The 27,993-nt window shown below is 39.0% G+C and overlaps 1 protein-coding gene across 1 annotated transcript in view; it reads right to left on the bottom strand.

The window, feature by feature from the left end:
• ltbp1 (latent transforming growth factor beta binding protein 1) overlaps window positions 1-27,993 on the bottom strand; it is a 137,781-nt gene that overhangs the window by 72,102 nt on the left and 37,686 nt on the right. The window contains exons 4-6 of the mRNA XM_053333628.1: window positions 22,461-22,612; window positions 22,218-22,223; window positions 13,164-13,331 (exon numbers count right to left, since the gene is read on the bottom strand). Of these exons, the coding sequence (XP_053189603.1) occupies window positions 13,164-13,331; window positions 22,218-22,223; window positions 22,461-22,612 (326 nt within the window). The remainder of the gene's footprint in view (window positions 1-13,163; window positions 13,332-22,217; window positions 22,224-22,460; window positions 22,613-27,993) is intronic.

The raw sequence follows: 27,993 nt of genomic DNA, 5'->3' as shown, positions 1-27,993 counted from the left end.
AGAAGTATCAATTAAGTAACATAAAAATAAAGTTTTATAAGCTTGATGTAGTATGTAGTATTACAGTAAAAGTACTGCAGTATTATGAATGATGTAGTATGCAGTATTACAGTAAAAGTACTGCAGTATTATGAGTGATGTAGTATGCAGTATTACAGTAAAAGTACTGCAGTATAATGAGTGATGTAGTATGTAGTATTACAGTAAAAGTACTGCAGTATTATGAGTGATGTAGTATGCAGTATTACAGTAAAAGTACTGCAGTATTATGAGTGATGTAGTATGCAGTATTACAGTAAAAGTACTGCAGTATTATGAGTGATGTAGTATGCAGTATTACAGTAAAAGTACTGCAGTATTATGAGTGATGTAGTATGCAGTATTACAGTAAAAGTAGTGATATATTATTATATATAACCAGTGTTGGGGAGTAACAAATTACGTTACGTAATTTAATTACAAAATTTACATAATTGTAATCCGTTACATTACTGTAAGAAAATGCGTAATTAAATTACAGTTGCTTTTGGAAATTTCCATGATTACAATTTTAGTTACATTTGAAAAATCGCAGCAAAAGCTCGGATTTATCAAATAGTTTTTTCATATCAACCTCCTCCTTTCAGAGATGTAAGTTAGATCCTGATGCTGTCTTTGGTCATGTGCCATTCAGTCAGACTCGGCAACATGTCAGAGGCACAGAAGAATACGTTCATGTGTTGGAAATACAAACACAGACATCCCATCTCCTGCATATTGATAGCAGCTCCCTGACAGCCGCAAATAAAACTCAATCTCCTGGAATCTGGAGTGAGTGAGCAGAGTGCACACTAGAGAGTGTCTGCGCATGTGTGTATATGTGTGACTATAAATGCAGCGTGTGTGAGAGCAAAGTGTCCTTATAGCTCTGTGTTGCTGCTTATTAGACCGACAACGATCGCACCCCTCCCCCGGACCGACACCAGTGTAACCCCCCCCCCCCCCCCCGGAACGAAACTTCCTTAAATGAGTTTTTGCAGGTTGGTATGTCTGCAAACACTTCATACAGAAAGCAGACAAGCGCCCTAACATTGTAGTACAATGCAAAGAGTGTTTGCCAGCGGTGAAGGTAACAGCTAGTTTATACTACTTTATATACAGTTAGCTAGTTTATACTACTTTATATACAGTTAGCTAGTTTACACTACTTTATATACAGTTAGCTAGTTTACATTACTTTATATACAGTTAGCTAGTTTACACTACTTTATATACAGTTAGCTAGTTTATACTACTTTATATACAGTTAGCTAGTTTATACTACTTTATATACAGTTAGCTAGTTTACACTGCTTCATATACAGTTAGCTAGTTTATACTGCTTTATATACAGTTAGCTAGTTTACACTACTTTATATACAGTTAGCTAGTTTATACTACTTTATATACAGTTAGCTAGTTTATACTGCTTTATATACAGTTAGCTAGTTTACACTACTTTATAAACAGTTAGGTAGTTTACTCTACTTTATATACAGTTAGCTAGTTTATACTACTTTATATACAGTTAGCTAGTTTATACTGCTTTATATACAGTTAGCTAGTTTACACTACTTTATATACAGTTAGCTAGTTTATACTACTTTATATACAGTTAGCTAGTTTACACTACTTTATATATAGTTAGGTAGTTTACACTACTTTATAAACAGTTAGGTAGTTTACTCTACTTTATATACAGTTAGCTAGTTTATACTACTTTATATACAGTTAGCTAGTTTACACTACTTTATATACAGTTAGCTAGTTTACATTACTTTATATACAGTTAGCTAGTTTATACTGCTTTATATACAGTTAGGTAGTTTACACTACTTTATATATAGTTAGGTAGTTTACTCTACTTTATATACAGTTAGCTAGTTTATACTACTTTATATACAGTTAGCTAGTTTATACTGCTTTATATACAGTTAGCTAGTTTACATTAATTTATATACAGTTAGCTAGTTTACACTACTTTATATAAAGTTAGCTAGTTTACTACTTTATATACAGTTAGCTAGTTTATACTACTTTATATACAGTTAGCTAGTTTACTACTTTATATACAGTTAGCTAGTTTATACTACTTTATATACAGTTAGCTAGTTTATACTACTTTATATACAGTTACCTAGTTTACACTACTTTATATACAGTTACCTAGTTTACACTACTTTATATACAGTTAGCTAGTTTATACTACTTTATATACAGTTAGCTAGTTTACACTACTTTATATACAGTTAGCTAGTTTACACTACTTTATATACAGTTAGCTAGTTTATTCCAGTGGTTCCCAACCTAGGGGTGGGGCCCCTCCAAAGGGTCAGCAGATAAATGTGAGGGCTGCTGAGATGATTAATGGGAGAGGAAAGAAGAAAAAACAAAGTTCTGATACACAAATGTGTTTTCAGTTTTTGGACTTTTTCTCTAATCTTTTTTGCTGAAATATTGGATCATTTGAACATTTATTGAAATGAAAGCATGTGAGAAGTTTAGAGGGAAAAATGACTACTTGGTGGAGCTGTTAACAACTTATGGACATCTGAAATGTGAGCCGACTACACACTCTGTTGTATTATAAAAAAAGCTTGTTAATATTATCCATTGTGTCAAATCTTCATCTGAAAAGTCACTAAAGCTGTTAAATAAATGTAGTGGAGGGTTAGGGTTAGGGTTAGTACAAAAGTAAAAAGTACAATATTTCCCTCTGAGATGTAGAAAGTAGCATCACATGGAAATACTACAGTAAAGTATTATCTGAGTAAATGTACTTAGTTACTTTCTGCCACTGTTTTTACTATATATATAAAAGAAATGGAGCTCAAAATGAGTTAAGTGGTTGATGATATTCTTAATTGGATTATTTCTGGCATTATGTGGTATGAGCAGGATAATAACCTCCATGTTTGTTGCTCTGTGACTGTATGAGATGACGCAGGGGCTGAGAGAGGCTGCTTTGCCTCCGCGGTGCAACTCGTCAGGTATTATCCCTTACATAAATGCTGCGGTTCCCACAGACCACGAACACTCCACAGCACAACAGGTGTCAGCTACAGTACGTACACAGAGAGCAGGCGGCAGCACTCTTTCCAGAGAGGATAAATCAAGCACAAACACCAGTGTGGTGCTTATGTAAGAAGCCAGACTGAAAAGAGGGATACAGTGAGTTCACTGTTCTATAGCCAAAAGGCGTTAACACACAGAAAGGAGGTGATGATAAAAATATGTGAGAGCCACATTTGGTTCAATGTGATGTTCCTCCATATTAGTACATTATTTGTATATGAAAGAAACACTTGAAACACTTTATGGGTATTTCCAAACACGTCCAAGTACAGTTACATTTCCTGTTTGAATTCTGTGATGAATTCCGAAGAAATTAAAAACAAGATTCCAGACACGCAGACAAAACAGACTCATGCTTCAAAGCTTTATTTGACATCTCTCCCAGTTCTGCTGATTAATTTTTCCTCTCTTATCTCTTTGTTCCAAAAAAAACAAGAAAACCTCAAGAACTGACACAAAACAGGAATGTCAAGCTGTTTATGATTCACATGCAAAAACTCCTGTGGAGCAGTCATTACTCACCTCATGCTACAGTCATCTACCACAGGTTGCCATCACATATTCAACATCTAGTTCACTGTCCAAACCCCCAACCATTCATTCATCATCATAGGACTTCCAGCATATATATTAAACCAGATAAAATATATAACTCCTAAGAAAAAACTCAAGGTATTCACTTGAGCTCCGTATGGATCTATGACTGTATCACTGAAGTAATATTGTTGCACATATAATACACCATCACTCTTAAGTCTTACTTTTGTGATTTTAGACAGACATTTGAAGTTTGACAGTGTAAGATCCTGCTACAGTAGGTGGAAAGTTTCCTTGACTATCCAGATAACCTGTAACACTTGGTTTTACACCTATGAGTGTGAAAGAGGTGGAGTTGTTTACAATTAAATGAGCAACATCATCAGAACCATGAATGAAGTACGTGTGATACGAGATGAAACAGTGATACCAAGTACCTGCAGAGAACTTCTGTTTTAGGGACAGAAGAAAGTTATCGTAAAAATTGTGTATAAGTTGCACCACTGTATAAGATGCAGTCTAACATGCACACTAACAATGTGAGTGAATCTTTTAAGCTTCAGATCTGTCCTCACACCATCTGCTGCTGTCAGTCGGGTCAGTTTAGTCTGTAAATACTGAAACATCACAACAACTGGTGTCTGAAATACTTGATCAATACACTGAATCAGCACCCGACTTCTTTCTCAGTACAACATACAGCATTAAAGCGATGGTTGGGTGTAATCTAACCCTTTTTTTTCATTCGGCTGATTGCTCTAACTCTACCAATTTGCGACCACATTTTAAAAAAGGGGTGCGGGGGTGTTTCGATAGACATCATGGTGCATATGATGCTAGGTTGAAATTACGCCCAACCATCGCTTTAACAGGTCATCAATAGTCTATTTTCATTAGCTCTCAACACAGCTGGAGCGTGCAGGGTATGCTTGACACTGCTGTTTATAGTTCATAAATGTGGACACTCACATGGTTATTTGTATTGTTAGTTATTGTTCTTAGTGTGGACAGCTCTTTACATAGCTATGATCATTTTTAATGAATGATGATAATCTGTTTTAAATCCAAGTCTGGAAAAATTAAATGTTTCCACTGACCTATAAAAATACTTTTTTACTTTTCACTTTATTGTAATTCAGAACTTTTATCCATGTCAGCATCCTGTAGGAATGATGACCTTTTTTTTCCCCGTGATCTGATTGCTGAGTGTTGACAGGTTAATTTCAGGTGTCTCTGAAGTTGACCTGCTCTGGAGCACGTTAGCTGTTCAATATCAGTTGCCATGGTGATTATTTACATCAGTAAGAACTTAACCACCATTGTAGGACTGGAAATTCAGTTCATTCAAGTTAACTCACTAACCCTGAATCCCGCTTTATAGTACAGACTTCCTAGATGGAGGTGGTACTTATAATAATAATAATGATAATAATAATAATTTAGAAAACATCTAAAAAAAACAAATTCAGTAAGCGCTTGCTCATGAGGGAAATGTTGGGTCTCTTTAAATGAAATGAAATCAAAGGGTACAGTAAAAAGTGCCTTGAGATAACCATTTTGTGTGGTCTTTCCAAAATGATGGTATACTGTATATTGTCTGTTGTGTTTTCCTGCTGTAAAAACTCCAGTGGATAACTTCACACCATAAGATTGTAATTACTCTCTTCAGGCTGACATTTATGTATTTCTAATGTCCCAACCACAGTCTTTCAATTCGCCACTCAACACAAGCTGTAAAGAGTTACCTGAGGAACAGAGAAACTAAAGGGAAAAATCAGTCTGCTGCTTTCTGGCTGCTGCTGCTGCTGCTGCAAAAAGACACATATACGCAGGTTTCAATGCATATAAAATGAAAGGCACGTCGAACCGAATGCCAAACTACTTTCCACTAAATAAGCGCTACACCTGTCTTTCTCCTTTAAGCCCTCCCGTCTTCCCTTCCACGCTCAACTCACCTCCCGCACTTACCCCCGAAAATCAATTTGTTTTAATCCAGCCTCAAATGATTTGATATTGTCTGGACTGCAACTGACACAAATGAGCTGGCAGCTACAGGCGTCTTTAATAAAGGAAGCATGAGCTCAGGGCCAGAAAGCTCTCAGCACTTGGCGAGCTGCAGCACTCACCTGGGAGAAAATATGCCAGAGGATCTGGAAAAACACCACTTAAATCCACTCTCCAGGGGCTACGGCAGGCCAAATGGGATACACATACCACAGGCTGAATCATTCAGATTTAAAAAATAATCCTCACAAGTGGTCTATCGAGTCATTCCCTGAATATTTTCTTCTATCACCAAACTATCATCAATTGGCAAAGTATCTTTTACCTTTGCCATGAACTAGATTTTCTCCCAACATCTGCTGAACTGACCATGACAGGACTGAAAAATATGTCTACACCAGTTTTTATATCGTCAGGGGAAGCAAACTCTTCACACGCTTTGTGACATGGGACAAGAAAACTCATCTTTTCCTATACATCTGATTGTCAAAACAGTGGAAAGTTTGTTTTTTTAAAGGAAAGGGAAAAAACAGGAAGCAGAAGTGGGGAAAAAATATCGTGTGATGCGTGTGCTTCAAAGTCAAAGATCCAGAAGTGCTTTTTTTTAAGCAGTAATAGCAGCAAGTTGTAGTGTTATAAATAAATACTAGCTGCACATTTGTAGTAAAAGCTGGTGTGAAAACAGAAGTAAAAGTAGAAGACAGACAAGGTTGTGGCAGCAGTTTCAGAATAAAATGGATAAAATGTTTATTGCATGATAAGTTTGTTTTCTCGGTGTGGACCGTCAGAACAACCACAAGCCTTTAGGGGAAAGACATGTCGACTTTACAGCACTAAAGAGCTACCGCCATGCTAGTGAGGCACAGCAGTGGTTAGAGCTAAATGCTAAAGGTAAAGTTTAAGATGTTCAGCATTTTAGTTTAGTGTCTTAGCATATAAATAAAATGTAATTTGCAGTGAACACAAAGTAACATTGAGGCTGATGAGAACATCATGTGTTTTGCAGGTATTAAACCAAAGTGTTGGGGGTTAGAGTACTTGGATTACTTTTCTGATGTGATGAGTAACCTAACACTTTAGGTCTGCAATTTAAGTTCTCAGTTGTTTAGTTAGGTTTTAAAAAAAGGAAATCTGTTATTATTTTTAACCAACTATTGTTGGTTAAAATGTAGCTACCTTTGCACCACAAGATATGAAATTCTGCCATGAATTTGCTACCGTTACTGCTTTTTCAGCAGGCAGGCACCTGGCTACGTGCTACAGTTATATCACTGCATGTGTACGGCAGCTCAGAAGGGACAGTATTCACTTTGTGGAAATACTCACATTATTTTGAATTTATGGGAGGAAATAAGGACAAGAACATTTATAGTAACATGCAAGTTGTGTCCGGGTAACAAGAGCCTGTTGCCCGGGTAACAAGAACCTGTTGCCCGGGTAACAAGAGCCTGTTGCTCGGGTAACAAGAGCCTGTTGCCCGGGTAACAAGAGCCTGTTGCCCTGCTGCAGTGATATAGGGTTAGGGTTAGTATGTTTGGCATATGTTTGAGAAGTTTTTGAGAACGTTTTTTATATGCAGGTCTGTACAATAAAGAGCTGTGAATGGGACATTGTGTCTGTCATTTCTGCTATTAGTGTAAAGATTTACAGATTATGATCCAGACTTGGCTGTGTGATGATGGTACAGTCATTATATTTAAAGGAGATCTGGACTAAAACAACATGAGGAATCACACAGGGGTTTTCATTTTCAGTAACACTAAAGTACTCATTCCCCAACACTGCTGCCCCTAGTACATAGGATGGGTTAAATGCAGAGGCTGAATCTCACTGTACTACTGTATGTGTGACAAGTAAAGTACCCCTTAGTGGCGCTGGAGGAAAAGTCGGGCAATTACCAAAGTCATACTAAGATGAGCATAAACGTCAAAATGTTTCATGGACCAACCAAGTTTCATGGCAAACATTGTAAGGCCAAACAGTTGAGAGCAGTCTGGGCTGTGTGGACTGTCTAACATTTGAGTGCATGGTGCAACTTCATGTCCTGCAACTGCATGAAAAGTTAGCCAATAATGGAGTGTTGCATGCAGCTAAAAAACACCAGGAAAACATGAGTCTTCATGTCACAGATACGAGTGAAAGCCAACCTCACCATACCACAGAGAAACAATAGCAGCTACAGCAGTAACTACACCCAGCACATTATTACAGTGGGTTAAAAGGTTTAGTACTTCCCTCTTAAATGTAGTGAAGTAGAAGAGATTAAAACTAGAAAAGTACTTAAGTCTTTTACACATTCTTTAAACTTACCACTATATAACTGGAGAAAGAGTGACAGAAAAGAAACATTAAGAGCGGAGATACAGCCAGTCAGGCTTAGAGACAATCAGACAGATGGATGAAGAACTGGGCTAGTGTCCCAGTCAACATTTTTCTGCTGATTAGCTGGTGAAAAGCCCTGAGGCATCTATCTAACGTATAACCAGACTATATTTAGTTGAAAATAAAGTTTATTTCACTGTGATATGACTATTATTGTGAGTAAGTCATAAATACAAGACAATCTAAAAATTACATCCGAAAGTAATGTAATTACAATTACATTACTTTCCACAAGTTGTGAAGTTTTCCTCAGTTTATAAGAACCTGCTGAAATCCTGATAAACCCATCACCATGTCTTATCTTCTGGACTTGATACCTCTGTTAATTGGCCAACATGTGCATCAAGGGTGGGCAAGTTTAAAACAGATCCAACCCTTCCTTCCATTGTATCATGAATCAACACTCCTCCCTCACCGCCTCTCTCATCAGGTAAGTATGATAAACAAGACAAGTGTGATTTATTGTGTCTCGGCTCTTTGAGCTTGGCCTGGGCTGCAGATAAACTTTCATCTTCCCAGTTGTTTGGCTCAGGTCTGCACCGTATCACACAGACGAGAACGACGGAGGAAAGAAGGAAAGAAAAGCTGAGGGTAGAGGAGGAATGACGCGAGCCCGGACAGGCACATGAGACTGAGGCTCTATTTCTCCACATTGTACCTCGGATCCAGGTGCACATTGAAGCATCAGCTTCCGGAGGATCAAAATATCAACATGAGGTTGCTAAGAAGATTGCATTTCTGACTGCTTCAACCTATAGCCAGTACTAGAAAGCCTTTACATTTTTTGACAAGAAGAAATGTTCCATTTTCAAATTTTGATATTTGAAATTTCTGTTGATCATAAACCACAAAATAGTGACACTTCATCAACAGAGAATCCAAGGAGGGGATGTCTCAGATTGAAGCAATCTCTGGAAAGTGTCATACAGGTACAGTATATCACATCACTGACTGTTGTAACAATGAAGTTATTGTTTTAGTATTTTAAACATATTCATATTCTTCTTCTGTCTAGACAGAAATTGGTAGTGCTGAAATATAGCTTGAGCCACCTGAGCTCCTTTCCTAGATTGCAAGTTTTCAAGTAATGCAGTGAATAAGGTCTGTTATTTAAACATGTTACATTTTGATTTACAAAATAAACGACAACTGTTAATATCTGACTTTAATTTTTTAGCCTGTACAGTGTTCTCTTTTTGTTAATCATGGATCTAGCCAGCAGATGTTGCAGATTAATGAATTAAAGGAAACACTTTTCATACAGTATAAACCAGCTATGCACACAGATGGAATGACCTTCCTGCTATGACTACATTAAAAGTTATGTTATGTGTCAATTTTGGTTAGAGAGTGTTTAGTTGAAATCGCTTTTTTAGATCTTCAGTAAAAATCCACTGTTGTAACGCATCTGCAGCAAGTCTGTAAAAGACATGACTGGTGCTCTGTTTGGAAAGCACCCTCCCTCATGTACATCAAATATTACAGCTGATCAATCAGTGATCAATCTGATCAAATCAATGAAAATGTCCAGAAGCACTGAGCATTGTCACTGCTCCTCCTGGTGGACAAATATAGCATTGTAACTGGTTTCCACACATGATGCTTATAGACGTTATGAGTCTGGGCTGCATTCACTACGTCATCAGGGGGGGATCTGATTACAGCCAAGAACCCTGTGGGGATCGGGATGGGCCTCGTCACTAGGGCTGAGTATCAGCACTCGATACCTTTAAGATATCGCCCGAAATAACTCGATACCAAATAGTATCGAAATGTCTCCTGTCAAACGATACGTGCGATCGGTCCTTTTTGTACAAAATATGACCATTTGTATGGACTTGCTCACAGCTTATTTGCCTTTGTGCATAACATGTGCTGTAGAACTGCTGTGCATAAGTACAGCCTCACAGAGCTTCTCACATGGCAGTAGACTCTTGGTTTGGTTGGGGCATGTGCCAGGTGAACAACTTTTGATTAAAGTTGGAACAACAGGATCTAGTTATCATAACACAGCTATGTTGTAGCTGAGCTAAATCTGTGGTTTTACTACAAAAGACGTCATCACTGAATAACTGAAGACCACACAGTGATACCTCATTCTGTATCATGACTGTTGGCAAACCACAACAAAAGGGTCTCTGTCAGTGCCATTGTATTCTGCCAGAGAAGAAGTAAATAACATTGAATCATCAAAAAGATAGCTTTGCTCATTCTGGAGTCTCAGTGTGACCACCAGTGATCATCATGGTAAAGATATTTGGTCATTAGTCAGAGGCTCAGGTTCACATCACAGTTTACAAATGTTGATCTTGACGGAAAAGCACTGCAGGGTTTATTTAACTGCCACGAGTGAATCCAGACATCACTACAAATCCATTCCAGTAAACAGCAGAAATCCATCCCTCTGGGTCATCCATATTAAACAGTGTGGTGTGTTTTTTTTCCTCCCCCCTTTCTCGCTCTCTCTTTGAGCTGCTGTAACTCCAGTTATACTAATTTGTTCAGCTGAGTCAGACAGGAATTCATCTTGTTCCGCTCTTCCCATGTTTCTGCATGTGTCAGAGCCGGAGACTCTGATCTGCTCCATGTAAGGTCTGAGGCAGGTTCAGACACAGTTTGATGGGTCTGTGCAAGACATTAAAGAACACCCAAGTCATGTGCTCCATAACAGAGAAACTGTTTCACAACATCCTGGGGTTGCGATCTTACTGTATACACTCTTAAAGGACACCCTGTTACCCTGTTCTTTTAATTCCCTACCTGACACCAATCACCAACCAACTTAGTCATGCTACAATTTCTTCCTAATGTCTGAGCAATGCATGAAGATTTCTAAAGCATATTGTAACAGCTGTGCTAAATTACTTGACAGGTAGCATGATGGATATATGAGCTAACCAAAACACTGTATATATATTGTACTCCACTGACTCTTTGGGGCTGTATTGCATGATCATGTTCAAGCACACTCATCAACTGGACATGTTATAAGTCCATGAATCTGCTATAAAGTTGTTGTGAAACAACCTTTCTAGTGACTGTATGTGAGAGGGTTGTTTCCAACAATCAATTAACAGTCCAAAAAGTACCAACTCAACAATCACGCACATTTTGCACAGCGATTGGCCAGGTGTGCAGAGCTGTGAAAGATGACAGGGTTTGAAGTTTTTAAGCATCCCTCTTAAGGTGTCAGATTTGTGCGATTTGTCATGTCGAGACTACAAACACAAAGATCCTTGAGGTACATCAGCGAGGTAGTGGTGATGCAGCCACGAGGAGAGATTTTGGGTCTGCCTTTAAGTGTGGTTATTCAGCACACATAAAACACTTTGACCTTGTTTGTTTGAAGCATACTGAGGCATTAAGCCTAGCTTAAAACAGATAGTGGAAACAGGGGTGAACTGCTGACCTAATGCTATCAAAAGTTCAAAACAACATGCCTTCTAACGACTCCAACATGTACAATGTAGAGACAAAGCACTGTAATTTCAGACAAGATGTTTCTTGGCCAACAATGTCTGAGCACTGTGACAGCCCTGGATCAAATTTAAAGCTATTAAATGAACTAGATCCATCATTTAAATTCAATTTAAATAGATTCTTGTACTTGAGGAAATTCAAGCTTATCACACCACCAGCAACTGCTGATAATACAGTATCCTTTAAAGTGGCATTCATCAATGTTTTTTCCACATGAAGAAACACAAACTTGACATCGTATCACCATCATATCACCAGTTTATATGACCACTTACAAACCCAGCAGACACAGACCAACACTACCTTTCACTTTGTGTCGTTTCTTTCTACCTGATGAAAAGTGCAATACTCACTCAATTGTTGGTCTCCACCAATTCCTGAAAAAAATATCTGGCTCTTAAGCTGCTAAATGCCCCACTATGTTCACCGGCTAGTCACTAACTTTGTTTGTCTGCCTTTTATTGCTGAGCAAGTAGCATAAAGGGCAGTTTTTAATAAGTGGTGAGAGTGAACCAAAATAGTTAGATTATATGCCATAAAACCAAAACAATGATCTTAACCCTTACATACTGTTACGGTCACATTTGACCCATTTTGACACTTGACAGTTGTAAAAACACCCCAAATGTATTTTACCATGAAATTTGATGACTTTTCCTAAAGTGGTCCAAAATGCACAAAAATTTAAATATTGTAAAATGTTATACTTTTGTATAGATGCTTATTTGATCCGTATCTATTGACATGTGAAATGAATAGTTCATAGTTTGAATAAGATAGTAGTTTTATGATGTAGCAGTGAAGACTGATGGCTCTAATGGTTATACAATAAACCCCACACTTCCATAAAGTTCTGCTCATTTTACCTTTACATTAAATACATTTCCATCATTATGTCTATGTTATATTTTCATGTCTTAGGTAAAATAGGACATGATATTGTGTGATAGGAGATGTTTAGTGATGTAAAAGCTAAAAAATACACTCTCTCTGCTCTCTGAAACATGACTCAAGGTTTAATCACAAATTTATTGATCAGTCACATCTTTCTAAAAACATCTGTGGTTCAACATTTAGTATAGACTGAGGAGATTGTGAGGAGATTCTTAGACAGGGTCAAAATAGACCAAGAACATACTGTGAGCGTGTAGAATATGAACAGTATGTAAGGGTTAAAGATGTTGAATTGCTCCATTAAACTGAGGAGAACTACAGTGTTGGTGATAATTCTCTGACTCCATACACCTTAAATGTATTCATTTGATTCCTTGTTAATATAAAAATATTGACTATAGCAGCTTTAAAGTTTGAAGTGATAACTTGGCACAATAGCAGCACCTTTGGCAGGTGATCAGAGTTTGTAAATGCAGTCGATTGCATTTTGAATAAAGCTGACACACAAGTGTGGGCTGCTCTGTGTTTGCAGATCACATTAGATAAAGAAACACATGCGGAATGGCAACAACAACTGGTTCCAAACTAAAGATCACTTTCTGTGTAGCAGTAGGATTTTGCACTAGTGTACTACCCAGTGCACCAGCTCTGAAGAGTCTTAATTGAGGCTAAGTGCTTTGCTAAAGTTAGATAAGAGGTTTCAATGAGAGATGTGTAACCCAGTGCTAAATTGTTCTTAAAGCAAGTGAGCAATAAAAGTCAGGATCACTTACCTACTCTGAAGTTGGGTGCTGTCAGGGTGTCTGTCGCATGGCCGTTCTCACTGATGATGGTGGTGGTGTTTCCCAGCTCGCAGTTGTTGTGACATCTGCCTCCTATACAGGTTAATTTGCAGATAGTGGGTGTGAAGACCACCTTGATCCTTCCTGTATGGTTGCCCACTGTCACCGAGAATATGGTGCAAACCAAGAGGAGGGGGAAGGAGAGCAGATGAACTGTGGTTATTCTTTGATCCATTAGAAAAACGTTAAATCACTTAGAAGTGGAAGCTCATCAGAATCAACTGGTGAAACTCCAGTCAAAACAACGAAAAAAAAAAAATCTACTATGTAATTTTTTGAAAAACTTGTGATGTGTCTCCTCCCTGCACTTATATACTTCCAAATACCCCTCTCTATCTGTTTCTCCTCCTCTTCCACTGCTCCTAAATCCAGTGGCGCCTCTGAAACGTGAGGAGAAGTAAAGAAAAAAAAATCTGGGAGAGAGAGGGAGAAGTCAGCAAACAAAACTCTGGGATGTCTTCCAATTCTTCATCATAGTCTGTGAGAGGTGGATACTGGCATATTACCATACCAAGCTTTATTCCAAAACAGACAAACAGCGGGCATGCCACCTTTAGCTCCTGTCCCTGCTTTCCTTGCTCTCTGCTTTTCTTCTCATTCTTTTTTTCTTCTCGTAGTTTTTTACTCTTGAGGTTTACCAAACTATGCTCAAGAACTTTTACCGCCTCGAATAATGAAAAAGAGCTCCAAAAATCCTTTTGGTGCAAGTCCACGCAGAGATGAAGAAGAATTTGGAGTTGCCTTTACAAGTACTGTAAGACAAAAGCTCATCAACCCCATTTCCCATTTGTACTCCTAGTCTTCTTCCCCACCCTCGTGAAAGCCAGCCCTCAGTACAGACAGACAGGAAGAAGAGGAGTGAAGAGTACTAACTTTGACAAAAGATTATTGCAGCCCATGTTTACAGACCATACAATCTTTTTTATTATTATATAACAGTTCTTAGAGTGCATACACCTCTTCAGGAACATTTAGCTTTTTCCTCTAATTCACTCAACTGTATTTATTTCTCTTGATCCTCTAATATCTCTTCCCTGTGCGGTGGTTCTTGGCATCCCTGTGTCAGGTCCAAACCCCTGTCTCCAGTGCTCAGTGCATTGTCTGTGGCTGTCAGCTGTTCACACTAGAGAGTGCAGACACATGGACCGAAGCCAAGCAGCCGGAGGAATGTTTTCTAAACCTGAGAGGCAGGAAAAAACGCTGGATAAGACGTCCCAGGCTACCTAAACATTCACTAATAGGTGAAAAAATTAACTATTAAAGAGGGACCTAATATGATGTAGTGGTTAAAAACCCAATGCCAATGGAAAGGTGGTTTCAGAGATATTGCCAGGATCATATATGGACGTCCAAGATTTGAAGTCTAAACATGGTTCACCCAATTCCCTTTGGTGGGAAGATTATTTCCAAAAAAGAAATAAACAAGGAACGAAGAGTGTGGCAAGGTAACCCTGGATGGGGAAAGTGAGAGTTTTCTCTTCTTTAACAAGCCGTGAGCCAAATGTGAACAAAAGGTTCCAAAACACAAAACTGGAGACTGCTTTCTCACAAATTGACAGATTGGCTTTTAAGGCATACATTAGACAACAACTAAATCTAAGTTGTTAACGTTTAATGATGCTGATGATGGTAGTAATGTTTGGAAGTATTGTAGCAAAACACTAAATGCTTCAATTATGTATATAAATTAGGGCTGTCAGCGTTAATGCGTTGATCGCGATTAGATTAATGCAATCCATAACGCGTTAATATTTTTTTATATCGCATTTTAATTTTGCAAGCCTTTTTGTCCCTTATACTCATCCGTAGACGGCTCCTCTAGCTGTAGTGCTATGCTTTGAAGTGGCCGCGCTTAACTTTAAAAAACTTCGAGACGGTTCAGTCGACAAGTCAAAAGTAAAATGCAACCTGTGTCAAACGGAGTTTGAGTTAGCGCCTCCACGCTAAACACCCAGGTGCAGCCAAGCGAGCCTCAGCTCCACCAAAGGACCATTTTGGAGTGTGGGAGTCACAGCACAGCCGTGATTGATTCCCAGTTAAGACACTCTGGTAAGAAATGCTTTACATTATGGGCTTAAAACTGCCTTCAAATGTAAAATAACAGGATTTTAAACATGCAATTCAAAATGCGATTAATCGCGATTAACTATGGAAATTCTGCGATTAATCTCAATTTAAAAAATTAATCGTTTGACAGCCCTAATATTAATATACTTTTTTCAGCAGTCACAACCTTACAGACTGGGCCTCCAACAACCTCCAGTTTTAAGACTTCTATAAAGGAGATAGAAACCATTGGGCCTTAACCAACTGCTCTCTAATCAAGTTAACCCTCACTCTAATCCAACTAGCAACTTTTAAAATTTAAATTCACACACTGCAAAGACATGTAATGCCTTCCTGTGCTTTTTTGGCAGTAAACTAGTACTAAGTCTATATACTGTATGCACTCAGAAGAACATCGTGGAGAGAAAAACAGACCAGCCAACAATTCGGTGCCTTTGTCATCAGAACATTGCTTGTCAGAGGATACCAAAACTCATCTAAGTTTTAAAAATGTATTCCTTGAAAAAACTGTTGTTTTTCTGATGATGACAGGCTCATTTGAGTATATATAAAAGCTGCAATTGGCACTACAATACTATCATTGCTAAGCACTGTCGTAGTCACTTCATAATATTTTGCTTGTGGTGGAAATAAGAAAAGTAAGATGCAAAAAGTAAAGGGAAACTGCTCTAAATGGGTAGGATCACTGCTTCACTAAGCTGCCAGTCAGAATACTCTCTCTCACCAAATGCTGATTCAACAAGCTGAAATGACTCAAAGAGCAGCTGCTGGTGAAGGCTGATTAGAGCCAATGGTGCTAGACACAAGGCAAAAAGTACAGAAAACATACAGCCGTCATACAACATACAACCATACAGCCAACATACAACGTCTGATGACCAAATGGTAGCTTGGTATGTCACTGAGTGTCACACATAATCCAATCACTTAAATAGTGGGAGTTTTCATGGCTGGGTGCTGACAGGTGGCAGAGATATGTGTGCTTCAGGCCTCAAAAAACAGCCTTCTATTCTCAACATACGGAAACTGTCGAGCAACGTATTGTTTTCTGTCACCTTTTCAAGCAGCTCTGCGTTCTGCACAATCATACCAATAATACCAATCCTGGCATGTCAGAGCTACTTTGACAGGGCTCTGAGCAGCAGGTCCCTGGCCACAGCGAAGATAAAACATTTCTAAATCATCTGAACCCCCCCCCCCCCCCCCCCTCCTTCACTTTTATGCTTCTGTAAGTATGCACACGTTGCTGGCACGTTTCTTCGGTTGTCTCGAGCATATGGAAAGGGAGTCAGGAGAGCATCTCAGACACAACACAGACATCAATCAACTTGAAGGAAGAAAAATGTTGAAGATCCAGACTGCAGAGGCTGGAGGAGTGTAGCAGGGAGGAATGACAGCGTAAATACTCAAGTCAGGGGGGTAATTTTGTTCTTTCCAATGTTTTCCATTGTACCACAGGGGGATTGTATGAGCCATGTGAGGGAATTAAAGTGCAGACGCCTGAGAGGTAAAGTGAGGCAGCACAGAAACTGAAGTCAGGATTGGATAAGAATGCATTTTAAGGGTCATTTGCAATGTTTTTGCATCTCATGGACATTAGAATGAATGCAGATTTTTGCTTAACTGTTCTCTGGCCTCAAGGAGAACAAACCTTTTGTTGCTTTTTAAAGCCCCTGTGAATGGATTTGGTAGTTTGACCAGTGTGTGTTCTGTAGGAATCTATGTAAATTACTGATACCTATATATCAGAAGGATTCATGGAAATACTGGTAAAAGTGAGTCTTGAGGATGCATCATGATAGCTTGACTTTTTCTGTAAATGCAAATGATTGGCACAAGAAGTCCTATCATTTTGCATGCCTTCCTGCAATAGCACGCCATCATGGGAAGAAAAAACCCCACCAACACTGGTAGTAAAAAGACCAATGTGTTTCAGCTGGTGGTCATGGCAAAGATGTAAATAAGCCCAGTCAAAAAGGTGATAATGTCAATTAAAACCTTTCTACATTTAATGTTTCACAAGGCATGAATGAGTACTTCTTAATTAAAAGTGGGTTTTTTTGGATGACCCAAACGAAAGTCACATGTTGAAATAAGTAGAGACCTTCAAATAACCTGTACTTCATACCAAGACTGGGAATATATTTATATTATATCAAAATTGTGGTATGAGACGATGAGAGAGAGATATCACCTTAGATTTTAGATATCATAATGTGCAAAAGTGTTGTCTGGTTTTAAAGGCTGCATTACAGTAAAGTGATGTCATTCTCTAAACTTGCCAGACTGTTCTAGCTGTTCTATTATTTGTCTTTACCCACATGATGATTAGTTATCAAAAATGTTGTTGTGTCACAATATCGATGTTGAGGTATTTGGTCAAAAATATTGTAATATTTGATTTTGTCCATATCACCCAGCCCTACTTTATACTGTTAGTGTTGCTAGAGTTTTGACCTCTCAAAACTATGTACTTCTCCATGCACCTTAGAGCTAGGTGAGGCTGTTCCAGAAATCCCCACCCTGATTGCAAACCTTAAGGCATTCTTATGTGGTCATTGCAGTGATGGCGAGGTGATCCTCTCTGCCCAAACCTTCAGTCAGGGCCAAGACTACTAACATTAGTCTGAGGGTGTTTTGGCAGTGTAGGAGAGCTGAGGGATAGCTGAGGGGAGACGGGGAATAGCTTTCCCAGATGTGGCACCAAAGCCGGTTGCTGACAGGCTGTCTGTCGCGTGGGACAGGGCTGACAAAAAGGCTGCGGGCTTCCTGTTTTAGAAGAGCAAACTCGTCTGCTACTTTCACAAAGTGTAGCGCTGACTGCATGCTGGGCAAAAACCAGCTGTGGTATTTCCATTAATTTAGGCTCAGAGGTCTTAAGTGCTATTTGTAGATACACAACTTTGCTCTTAAGTGGTACACAATGAAGGGGTTGTGACATGCTTGACAGGGGTTCTGGTGAAAATGTTTGTTGGGTCCCAACAGACACATAATCCTCCCCCTCCATCACACAGATGCATAACTCTACTTTGAGTGTCTGGAGAATCAAACTGTGGCCTGGCAAGAGTTCAACAATTGAACCTTCAATGTTGTGATTGAAATGACAGGTCATATTGCTCTGCTTTTAGGAACGCTGAAGAAATTACTCAGTTGGCCGGCAAAAACCAGGCCTCCTGTTTAACGAGGGATAAAAGCCAATGGACCACAATTATAATGTTGAGGTTGGCTCAACGGGTAAAATTAGTGGGTCTTGTGGGGGCTTTGGTGCGTTGGCATCACTTTGCACAACCAACAGTTATCATTTAGGGCTCATCAGTCAGATAATATTAAGCAAGATTTTACATTTTCAGATAAGACGCACTAGGAGTTTGTCACTAGAAAGCCCCTATTTATACAATTTTGATGTGATATCAATACGCAGAGCTGTCTGCCACAGTGTCTTTTTCTCATGGGGAGAAAAACTTCTGGAAAGCTGCCCAATCAGAACAGAGTGGGAACTTAAAGAGACAGGCACTAGGACTGTCTGTTAGAGACAGAAGCTGAACTGAGGGGCTCCATAGAGGACCAGTATAAGATAAATAAGCAGTTGTTTTAACTGTGAATCACGCAAAGCTACCCCAGTGGAGTCCCACAATAAAAATATAGACCTGGAAATAAGCATAATAGGTCCCCTTTAAGTTTAGTCTAATTGAAGCCAGTGGCTGGGACTTATGTTGACTCTATGCTGAGTCCTCTAGTGTCTCATCTAGAGAGAAGCACCGGTTCAGTATATGAACCCTCAGACCATCTAAAGCCACATTTTGGTAGGGCATGTACAGTACTTCAAATAAGGCAAGTCTTGAAATAAGACAAGGTTTTGATAAATATTTATTTGGGAGCCATACATAAAACCAACTATTTCTCTCTGGTTTCTCTGAAAAAGGAATTGAATATGAATAATTTGGAAATGTAGGTGGCTGCTCTCTACTCTTTATATGTGCTTGTGTGCTATTTCCCTTTGATGTCTGGCCATTTCTGGGGCTTTTACAAACTGCTAGCTGAAATTAAACTTAACTCAGGAGGTTATTTTGAAAGTGGGTCTGGGTCACTGTGGCCAGGTCTGGGTCTGCTTGAGACTGCAGCTCTGCGTGGCCAAGCGTCAACACTGTTCTGTCTGCTGCCCCCCCCCCCCCATTAATATCCCCACGTCGGTCCGTCTGTCTGTGGCCACAGGCACAACCACTCAACAAACTGCAGTCTACAAATTCTTTGAAAAATATTGACTTATTCATAGGTTCATACTGGCGAGTCAGATGTTGGAGTTTGGCCTTGAATTTATGACAAGCCACAATAACCAAGCAAGAGCTGGTAAATTATGGCTGCTGTTAATCTGTCAGATCTATAAGAGTTTGACTGGCAACCAAACTTGGTCCAACAAACTTTTTTTTTTTTTTGCTCTTTTGCTCAGAAATGAAGAGTCTCATAAAAATGTGAATGCCACAAGCTAATGGAACTCTTCATGGGAACCTTAAACCTTATATAGCTGAAGGTTTGAGGAATTATGCTGAATAACTTTAAAGTTGTGACCCTCTGGGTCACAGGTAGTGGTGTATTCATGCTTGTGTGTGTCTATAGGAATTTACCACTGGATCCCACCTTAAACTGTAAATGAGAGATAATGCGTCTTCTGTGGCACAGCTCTTTGAGTAGCTGAGACTTAAATGGGGGGGGGGGGGGTAGATAACAGGTATTCAGAGGCTCTGCTCTATACAGCCTCCTCCCATTCATATCCATCCAGAGCACTTGTTGTTTCAGCAAATTGAGGGGTTCTCCCAGGATGACACAGTTATTTTATTCCATCTCTTCCACTCTAACTCTCACACTCCCTGCCTTTGTCTGAAATTGCCCTCAGAAAATGAGACTAATAATTCATTTTCGACAGCCCCAAGCAGCAGGCAATGCTTAAGTCTTTATGCCATTACCGCTGGAGCTGCAATTTGAACAAATCCTGTTACTGCAAGCTTCACATTCTCTCCGTACCCTCGCACTGTTAGAGCAGATGTGATGTGTTTTGTGTGGTATGTGTATATTGGTATGAGTTAGGGTTGAAGGGGGTTTTCCCGCGATTTAAAAATACTATTCTACCAGTCTTTTCCCAGGATTCCCAAGATTTCTCGGTTTGATTTTGAAAACAGAACCTGATTACTGATAACAAAATAACTCATTTTCTGATGCTATTCTTTGTTATTGATTCTATAGTATGGTTTGATGTTATTCTTTGGTGTTTGTTGGGTATGTGGTTATATCTCAGCAGAGCTCCTCTTGAAAGTACACTTTTCTGGAGGTGGAAAGAACTCAATGCTATATCAGAAAATCTGTTAAACGCAGCAATTTTGAAAAGCTGAAAATCTGCCCTACTGCTCTGATTCCAGTTAGAGACCAGTCTGCATCTGATTGAGCCACGTCTTGTTGAATGTCAGCAGAGTTTATTAATCTGGTGTTGCTCTGTGCCTCCTTCATTTATCTATTAAACATTTTGCCACACAGTTGGAATGTAAACTGCTGATTTGGCATGAAAAATAACTTGATTTGGTCCAGATCTCTTACCGTTATTTCATTTAGGGTGGGATCATACCTATAACAGTTGCTGGGTAACATGAATGATTTAACCAGGGTGTCTCACAGGCATTATTCTGTGGAAAGGAACATTTTTGGTATCAAACCAGGGGCATTATGATTATGTGTCTCAGACCACTCAGCCACGTGGACACCACAAGGAGCTAATTTTTTTAATTTGAAAAAAGAGCTCTCTGCACATCTTCCAGCAGTGTGCAGCTGCATCAGGTGCTTTTCAGTACAAGGACAGTTTGCACTATTAAAGGCTGCAAATCTATCAGTGTGCTCCAGTCCTTTTTCCTCTGAGGAGAAAAAATGTGGACATAATGGTTTTTTTTAAACTGTAGAGCAAAATTAAATTGCAGGAAACTTACTGCTAAAATGTGGCATTCTGCGAAACAAATGATTCATCTTTACAACTCTTCGACTCCTCAAAAACACTTTTTGTCATTTTTAGCAGATTTTCATAGTAAGCTACCCTCAGTAACCCATGGATCTCTCAAACAGAAACCTCCACATATTCCATCACCATTCCATATCCTTGAATTTATCCTGACTTCTCACTTATGTGATATTTGAGGCTGTCATTGATTTTTCCACAACTGAGACATTACTTCTGTGATTTAGCTTATTTGGCTGATAATACTCTTTTATTAAAAGCCAGACACATAACACAGTCTTAACTCTTAATACGAGAAAGAAGAAATCATTTTATTGAGATTTATGTGGATATCTATGTGATGTTGCTTCCCTGTTTATGCCTATAGATGACATTAGTTGGAGTGTGAATGGAGCAGCTACAGTGTTTGCAAAGCATGGATCGATCTGAACTCCATTCAGAAAAACTAGCATTTTAAAAGTTTACTTGTCATTGTGTTGACCTGACAAAGCGTTAATTCAGACTGAAGAATTCAGAGAAGAGTTGATAATGTATCTCTCAGTGTTTACAGAGAAGTGCCAGTATGACTGAGCCGTCATGGTGGTATTGTCCAGGTGGGGACTAATCGGTGTTGCTCGCTGGCTGTTTGGTGTGAACACACAATAGGGAATACAAATCCATCAATGAGGAAGTGATCATAACCGTTTTATTCTAGAAAGCTTTTTCATCTCAACTCACAACTACTATATTACTAACAGAGTAGCACTTTGAGTTTCAAGTGTGGTACAAATGAAATGTATTATTTATTACGCATAATGTAAAGTTATGGAAATATTTGTTCCTGCTCACACTCTTCTAAATGTTTTTTATGTTTTTCTCACCTTGCAGGCACCTATTAGTTTTCAAATGATTCATGTATCTATAAATAATCTACTTGCAAAAACATGAAGCTTTGTTGAGACACATCAGCCATCACAGTGAACATCTATTCTGCTTTAGTCTTTATGAATATTGTGTTAACATAATGCAAAAAAAGGTGATTGGATGGACTTAAAAAACTAGTAAAGTATCAAGCAGAAGGTTGTGTTTTCTAAAGCATCACATTGAATTTCCCGCCGTCTTCAAGAGCATCATTAACACACCCAAATGAAAGTCAGGAGGTGGTGTGTGTAGGATGACTTACTCACCATGGATGGGGTTGTGTCCCACTGCCAGGGGGATCGGCCTCTCAGGTTGGGACTGGACGTGCGTCTGTGTGTGCGTGGTGTGTGTGTGGTAGTATTTGGGCTTTATAACATACTGCTGGCTCTGGCCTGGGTGCATGGGCACGGGCCGGATCCTGGATGGACAGAAGAAAACAATATATGCTTTGAGAAATGGTAACACAAACTTCTTCAAATATGACACACGTTGGATAAATGTTTGATGTGTATACACTAAAAAGGTATAAACGAGCCTTCAATATTATTCACTATCAATATTCTCATCACTCTTTTTGGCTAAGAAGACCAATTGTACAGTCTCCAAGAAACTGCGTTCCTTTAAATCTGTCGTCTAAATGTCACAGCAGGTGTTTTCCTTTGACAGCTGATGGAAACCAGCTGCTGTCACAGCAGTGACTGGGGTGTAGCCAGAGGTGCTTGAAACTTTCAGCCCATAGAGAGTAGCACAGCAGTATCTTTCTGCCCTCTGTGATTCACTATGGATTTTAGCCTTTGAAGTACATGATTCTTTACTAGCACCAATCTGTTTTCATAGAAGAAGCATACTGATCAGTGTGTGAAATCACTGCTCTTCCTTCGATATGCTCAAATGACATCACTCTGACACACAAATTCTTCTAGTTCCTCAACAACGGCGTCATCTTCCCTCTTTTCCTCTTACCACTCCTTTCACTTCTTATCAGTCTGAGTCTATACAGGACCAGACTACTGGGATTAAAACCTCACCAACATCTTCACTGATGTTTATGAATGCTGCAAAGGTACACACAGATAAAGTCAGAGGGCAGGCATTTATCAACTTTCTACTACTGACAAAAACTCATGAAATATTGTGCCAGTAACACAAAAATAACAGATGCAAAGATGGGACCAAGACGCAGTTTTTTGTTTTTTTTTAAATTACAACACACATCTTAGTACAGAACATTTAAGAGCATAACGATCAGGTTCACATGAGTGACAAGTCTTGAACTTCGCCTGAAGTTGCTTTAGAGTTAGAGGTTGCATAAGGTACTTGGCAAAAGTATGGTCTAAAGAATGTGGACGCCCCTGTGGGACCTCTGCAATCTGTATGTTATTCTGATTCAGTCACATTGTGTTCCTGATGCAAATCTAAGGGGAACATTTGAAACTTTACTGTTAGCCATGCTAGCTGTAAAGCTCTATGGAAGCTAACGTCAGTCTGTCGGTCCACCACTTTGGACCAAACTATAACATTTCAACAACTTTTAGATGGATTTCTATGAACTTCAGTTTCATTCACTTGATCATCTAACTTTTCAACTAGCACCATCATCATCGGCATACTAACATGCTAAACTAAGATGGCGAACATCGTCAACATTACATCTGCTTAATGTCAGCATTTTATTCTCACAGAGATGATAACATGATGTAGACTAGTCTTGTTTATTTCATCTAGCAGTGGGTAGAATCTCACAGATGTCTACTGTTTGGGTGGAATGATAAAATGTTTGCCTGACTGAAACAAACACATATGCAGTACCTAATGTACACCCAGGAAAGAAGAAGAGCAGTGTGTGTAGTTTGTGGATTTAAATGTTGGAGTCAACACTTCATCATTTTCAGGCTTGTAGTCATTGGCTGGATCAAGAAAATATCTTTCAAGATGCAACTTGCTGCTGGATAGCAGGGGGAAAATTACAATTCTTTACCACTAAGGTTTGTGTAGTGAACATTATGTTACTGAATCAAACAGGGAAATATGATGGGCTGCTGAGGTCAGACATGGGGTTACGGAAAATTCCAGTGAAGGGAAATCTCAGTGCTACATCATTCAATTATATTTTAGACAATAGTAATGTTCATTCAACTCTGTGACAACAGTTTGTGTTTGTCCCTTTCCTGTTTCAACAATGACAACATCCCTGCACATAGCCAGGTCCATTTGGAAATGCTTCTCTCAGTTTGGTGTGGAAGAACTGGCTTGCACAGAGCCTTGACCCCTACCCCTTCCAAAACCTTCAGGATGAACTTGAACACCAATTTAGAACCAGAAGAGTGGAGGCTGTTAGCTTTTTAATGGCCATGGTTTGGGAATGACATGCTCAACAAGCCCATGTGGGTAGAACGTTTGTGCGTTTACATACTTTGATTGGATATCCAAACATTCATGGACATGTAGTGCACTTTTACCTAAAAGTTCCACCATGAAGTACATCATATATGCTAGTCAGGGATTGTACTGAGCCACCCACCAACCCTCTTCTCTGCATGATTCCTTTTATCAGTCATCTTGTATAACACCATATGTCTCTGAGGCCTCTTAGTTGTACCCCAACACTTGAACTAAAACTATGAAACACATTTAAAAAAAGAAAGTGGGAATGTTTTTACATTCAGACTCTCACTTTTACCATACCTTCAAATAAAATGCCTACTTGAGAGTGGACAATGAAAGGCTACTATACGTATTAAGAGGTCTTTATGACTCTAAAAAGCTGTCGGTGACCATGCATTTCTGCTTAACATTATTAGCATCTTCCTAGTCATGTAGAGCAAGACATGATTCATTTGATGACAATAATATAATTCCATTATATTCTAAATAAAAACCACAAACAGACACATTACACACCCAATTCCAATAAAAAAAATAATCTCACAAAATGTGGCCTTGAATTGACACAACTAAAGTCACAGGTTACTTTCCAGATGTCTCATCCAACTCTTGTTGCTCACACCTGAGCTCAGTACCAGGGTTTGACATTAACATCAGCTCCACTAAAACAAGATGCATCTTAATTCAGTATTCCTTCAAACATATTTAACCTTTCTAAATGATTTTTTGTGTGAAACTTGTACTGTTCAATTTCTGTTGAGACTGATTCAGAGAGGTGTTGACTCAACTCTGAAGTCATTCTTGGCTGTAGTTAGTAGTGTTGCACTGAGCCAACAGGATACCCTGATACTGCTCACTTTAAAACGAGAATAGCAGTGAGCAAGGGTTGCACTATGATAGCAGAGGGTATTCCTATGATCTAACTCCACCGGTCTGCTGCTCCTTCCTGAGGCAGTGAGTCATCCAGTGTTACTGCGTTCTCAACTGCAGCACAAAATGTGTGCCTGAGACGATTCTGCCATGTTTCAGCACAGTATGCGAAAAGAGACATTCTAGATAAAGCACTCAATAGTACAAATATACAGTCACATAAAATCAGGTCTAGATTCATAGGCTATAATGGTCACTATTAACATGTGACTAATACCAGATGCTGAGGTGACTGGCAGCTGTCAACAGGCTTGGAATTTACTCTCCAGTTTCATGCACATGAATGAATCATTCAAGTACAGCAAGCTCTGAAATTAACATTACATTCAGTGTTCACCATGCAACCTTAAGGGTGTTAGATCAGTGGTCACCTGAGTGCATTTGAATTTTCAGGATGCCCCAAAGGGAAAACATATTGTTCGTCACCGCCTATTTAACTAATCTGCCAAATTGCATTAGTGTGCAAAATGTTGTTGTATTGTTTTTCAATATAGCATAAGGACAATAAAGCTTCTAATCTAATCTAAGCAGTGTATTTATGCATATTTTGAATATGAAACAAACAGATGGAGAATAGAGAAGTGGATTGTGCTGGAAAAGTGAGTGGTTTAAGAAGTTTCGATGAATATTTTGGATACTTTTTTACAACCATGAAAACCAACTGGAATCTACTTCAACTGCCATAAATCCAAAATGTCTACAGCCACTGTTCTTCGTCAAGTAGGAAATAAACTTTTAATAGCCATTTAGAAGTCATATCCTTACAGATTACTATATTTTTGAGACTGATACCAGTATGGATACAAGGTTTTTTTTAAATCAGATAACATTACATTGGTCGATATTAATTTTTTTGACTATGAATCCTTTCATTTGGATATTAAAGAACTGTGACCAAGATATGTATGGAAAGAAGCATTTAACAGTTTTTTGAATAATCTCTTTTTAGATTAAAAATATACATTTTATTACTGAAAATTAAATCTGTCGCTGTCTGGTGGACAAACTATGTAATGGCAGAACTGTTTGTAAACTAAACATACCTTTGACCTTTCTGTCCTGCAATATCTTTGATTTATCGTCCAACACGTACTCTGGTACCAATATAGCTATATGTGTATATATAGTGGCGTTATTCCCAGCTGTACGATTCATCGTGTCTCACCCCTCGCCAGGGAGGGGGGCTTTTTGCCCCACCCTTAATTGTGGCCACTCAGAACGATATAAACTTCAGACTTGGTTGGACAAAATTAATTTGTTTCAAGCATGCCTGCCTTGAGTCTTATTGTTGTAATTGATAATGCAAGAGTTACTAGCAACAGATATTTGGAGGAAAATTTGCTGGTTCATCACTTTTGGGATGGAGGACAAGCTGAAATCACAAACACTAACAGAAATGACTGTCAACAGTTAAAGTTTAACACTTTGCTTGTCTTGATATATTGCCAGATGGCACTGTTTGTGTATTAATTTGGTGTGCGTAGCTAAAATAGCCTCCAATTCTTGGCATGGGCTTGTGGTAAAAATAAAAGTCAGCATGAACATATATCTATCTGTTCTCATCACTGTTTGGTCAGCTGTTGGTGACTGGAACCACCAGGCATCCTCTACATCCTCTAATATTAAAAGTAATGGTGTGAATGCCCGTGGTCTGTTTGGAGATATACAGTGTTTCACATCTTTCATCTTCTCAGTTAAGTCAAATAAACGTTGCACAGTCGGCCCTGTTTACTGTACATTGAATGCCAGAGCTTCACTCAGCCAAACAGGGCTTGTGATCTGAATTGTGATCATGCAGTCTGACATTAGTGGAGATAAGCAGCTTATCTCAACTTAGTTACAGAGATCAATTCCTCCCAGACAGATAGAGGGGAAAGCTGTTCACATGAATGCAGGGGACTCTCTTGTGTTAACAATGTATGAATAATGTAGAATAACAATTACTACACCTTGTCTATCCATCGATTAAATCAGGGGACTCTATGTGTGTAATCGATATGTTACATAGTCTTACTGTGCCTGTGTATGACCCTGGTCTGTTGCCTCATGTCTCGGGTCCGTGGGTCAATTTTTTTCATACATGATGGGACTGAAAACCTGAGTGGACGTGTTACTAGCTCTGACCAGCTGGTGCATCCTCATCATCACCATCATAGGAGAAAAAACTGTTTAAATTTGGATTAGGTCTAATTATCCATTGGTTCTTTTCAAGCCTCTTGTCACCATCTGTGGTTTGCTTTCACAGTGAGTCCCTGTTTGAAAACCAATGTAGGCATGTTCAATTATTCCTTGAATGGGGCTTGGGTTGGGGGTGAATGGAGAAAGTTTGAGCAACACAATAATGTGGCAGTCATGAAATGTTATACAGACATTCTATGTCCCCAGTGTGTCCCGAAATATCTCAAACAACTCATACACTGATTGACATGAATACTGGTACAGATAAGCATGGTCCCCAGAGGATGACTTTGGTGACCCACTGAC

Source organism: Scomber japonicus, chromosome 14, assembly GCF_027409825.1.
Source record: "Scomber japonicus isolate fScoJap1 chromosome 14, fScoJap1.pri, whole genome shotgun sequence".
Classification (NCBI taxonomy): Eukaryota; Metazoa; Chordata; class Actinopteri; order Scombriformes; family Scombridae; genus Scomber; species Scomber japonicus.
This window is presented reverse-complemented; position numbering and strand designations above follow the sequence as displayed.